We start from the raw sequence: 3,573 nt of genomic DNA on the forward strand, positions 1-3,573 counted from the left end.
GCCATACCTGACGGTCATGTTGACAAAATCAAGCAGTATTTTGAGACCATAAAGATGGAGGAGGAGGCACCCGCTGGTGCGTGATTAAATTAAGGCAGTAGGACTAGCCAAGATCCTCTTGACCTTCTTAAGACAGGATTTAAGAGGGCGGTAAAGTAATATCCTGGGCACTCACTATAGTCTACAACTAATCACTGGAAACAAGAAACTACCAGATAATTCACAGACAGCCAATTTAGTGCCAATAAGCTAAAAGAAAGGCAGACACTATACCTTTGAGATGTATTTTATTTTTGTCTCAATAAACATACTTGAAGGCAGACAAGAGGTGTTAGACTTCCGGTCATTATCTCAGTCTTTCTTAAAATACAATATGAAAAAACTCTTTTAAGTCTGAAGCCCTCAGAACATCTGATTTACATTATAAATCATTCATAATGTAACACCAAAATGGGATTAAGTACTGAAAATCTTGCTTCACAAACTTGATAGAATTCTACCAGAGGTCCAAAGATCAGGCAACAGAGAGGGGAGGGCAGGCTGCACAATTCTTTAAATAGGAGACCCTCTAGACCTTCCATGGATATCCCAGTGGGATATCCCAAGGGATACCTTCCCTGGGCCATCCCACACCAGGGATGGCTCTCTGGTATTCACGTATATACGGTCTACTCAAACTACACTATAACTGGTATAGTCTTCAATATACCAGAGGCTATACCCTGGTATAACCTGCTATACCCTCGACGATATTCCTGGTATAACCACGAATAGTGGGACCCACTCCACTCCCTCGACCCCCTCCGCCACGGCCCCCTCCCCCCCTGTGGGGCAATAGCGTGCTCCCCCCCCCCCTCCCCGAAATAATAGGCGCCTAAATAATGGGGAAGATAATAGCAGTATTAATAATCAATAGCTCCTACAGCTCCTTTATCGTATAGGATGCGAGGGCTGTTGAGCACCACTGAACTGTGATGGTAGGTTCGTTGCATCCAAAAATCGGTTCTAGTCTATAATAATAATGATAATACTTGATAATGAATCAATAATAATGATAATGAATTATACTACCTAAAATGGCCATAATATTATAATTACATTAGAGAAATTATTTTCTCAATTACAGCCTTAAGAAAGCAATGGGCCTCTGGCAAATCTCTTTATTCAGTGGCTCACAATCGAGAACCGCGCGAGATAGTAAAAAAAAAAATGGTTGTTTAATAATGAGAAATTATTTAACTCAATGTGAAAAAATCAATGCAAGATTACTTGATATCCTTTGGTTCATTAAACTCATTCCAATAATGGTAGTAAAAGTAATTGACACCCGTCAATCCCGTGGGGTTATGGAGTTGTGCCCTGGGTGTCTAGTTGTTATAGTCTAGTTGGATGCAGCGCCTGCTGTGGCTGTGAAGGCCAACCCGTGAATGACAGTCCCGACTGCAGCGAGCGCAGATAAACGCCGAAGCGGGTGCGACTGACAGTGGTCGAGACCTCCACTGAAGTCTATTATCCTCCGCCTGCCTCTTCAGTTCATCCTCGAATTGCTGGAGTCCCTTCTGCACTTTACATCTGCAGGTAGATCTGTCCGCAGCTGCTGCCTCCCAAGTGTTGATGTCGGTATTCATCTGCTTGAGGTCACGTTTGCAGGAGTCTTTGATACGCAGCTGAGGTCTTCCGGTGGGTCTCCTTTCTGATGCCAGTTCTCCATACAAGAGGTCCTTCGGTATGCGGCCATCTTCCATGCGTGTGACATGTCCCAGCCATTGCATGCGTCTCTGCTTCAGGAGAGTGAACATTGAAGGGACTCCTGTTCTCTCGAGTACTGTGTTGTTGGTGACGTGGTCTTTTCACGTGATGTCATGGATGCGTCTCAGGTTCCGCATGTGAAAGGTATTGAGCCGTCTCTCCTGGCGAGAGCGGAGGGTCCAGGATTCCGAGCCGTAGAGTAGTGTACTCACCACACATGCCATGTAGACTTGTGCCTTGGTGTGTACTGTCAGTTTGGCATTTTCCCAAACTCGCTCTGTGAGCCTGGCCAGTGTTGTTGCGGCCTTCCCGATAAGCCTGTTGAGCTCAGTGTCCTGGGAAAGGGTGTCTGAGATTGTGGAGATTAGATATACAAACTCGTGAACTGCCTCCAGCACATAGTCTGCTATATTTATACAGGGTAGCTCATTGACATCTTGTCCCATCACCTGTGTCTTCTTCAGGCTGATTGTCAGGCCGAATGCGGAACAAGCTGCGACAAGGCGGTTGAGTAGCTGCTGCAGGTCTTTTGCTGTGTGTGTGGTGATCGCTGCGTCGTTGGCGAAGAGGAACTCATTGAGGATTCGCATCTGTACTTTCGTCTTTGCTCGGAGTCTGGATAGATTATAGAGCTTTCCATCACATCGTGTATGGAGATAGATGCCTTCTGTGGCTTTTCCAAAGGCATGCTTGACGAGGATCGCGAAGAAAATGCCGAACAGGGTTGGAGCAAGAACACACCCTTGTTTAACACCACTGTTAATGTTGAATGGTTCAGAAGTTGAGCCGTCGTACACGACTGTCCCCTTCATGTCCTTGTGGAACGATTGTATCATGCTGAGTAGGGTGGGTGGACAGCCAGTTTTGGCCAAGATCTTGAAGACTCTGTCCCTGCTCACGAGGTCGAAGGCCTTTGTAAGGTCAATGAAGGCGATGTATTAGGCTTTTCTCTGCTTCCTGCACTTTTCTTGAAGCTGTCTCAGGGAGAACACCATGTCAGTGGTCGACCTCTCTGCTCGGAAACCACACTGTGACTCAGGGTACATTCTTTCGGCAAGAATCTGGAGCCTGACCAAGACGACCCAGGCAAAGAGTTTGCCGACGACGCTGAGGAGGGAGATGCCGCGATAGTTGTTGACATCGCTTCATTCACCTTTATTTTTGTAGAGAGTGATGATGTTTGCATCTCTCATGTCTTGTGGCACCGAGGCCTCCCTCCAGCACTGGCACAGAAGTTCATGAAGCTCAGTTTTAAGTGTTCCACGAGCGCACTTGAGAACCTCAGGCGGAATCCCGTCGTCTCCTGGGGCCTTCCCTGAGGAAAGTGAATCCACTGCTTTCTCAACTTCTTCTACAGTTGGTTCAAGATCAAGTTCTTTCATGATGGGCAGGCATTCGATTTCATCCAAAGCCTCTACGCTGACCAAGTTTTCTCTGGAGTAGAGGTCGGAGTAATGTTCTACCCAGCGATTCATCTGTTGATCACGGTCTTTAATGATCTCTCCGGTGGCTGACTTCAGAGGAGCCGTCCTGTTTTGTGAAGGGCCTGTTGCCTGTCTGATCCCTTCGTACATGCCTCTTATGTTGCTGACAGTGGCCACAGTCTGGATGCTGGAACAGAGTCGTAGCCAGTAATCGTTAGCACAACGCCTCGCAGTTTGTTTAACTCTACTGCGGGCAGTACGGAGGGCCTGTAGGTTCCTTTCTGAATGCAGGTTCTTGTAGGATGAGAGAGCTCGTCTCTTTTCCTCTACGAGGGGGTAACACTTCCTCTGCACTGGCCTCGAACCAATCTGCTAACTTGTTCTGTAATTATAATAATTA

At 46.8% G+C, this 3,573-nt stretch overlaps 1 protein-coding gene across 1 annotated transcript in view; it reads left to right on the top strand.

Moving 5' to 3' along the window:
- The first annotated feature begins 2,742 nt into the window (after positions 1–2,742).
- The window catches only part of LOC138359540 (mucin-22-like), a 12,434-nt gene continuing 11,603 nt past the window's right edge, over positions 2,743–3,573 (top strand). Inside the window, exon 1 of the mRNA XM_069318884.1 lies at positions 2,743–2,789. Coding sequence (XP_069174985.1) covers positions 2,743–2,789 — 47 coding nt within the window. The remainder of the gene's footprint in view (positions 2,790–3,573) is intronic.

Source organism: Procambarus clarkii, chromosome 8 (assembly GCF_040958095.1).
Source record: "Procambarus clarkii isolate CNS0578487 chromosome 8, FALCON_Pclarkii_2.0, whole genome shotgun sequence".
Lineage (NCBI taxonomy): Eukaryota > Metazoa > Arthropoda > Malacostraca > Decapoda > Cambaridae > Procambarus > Procambarus clarkii.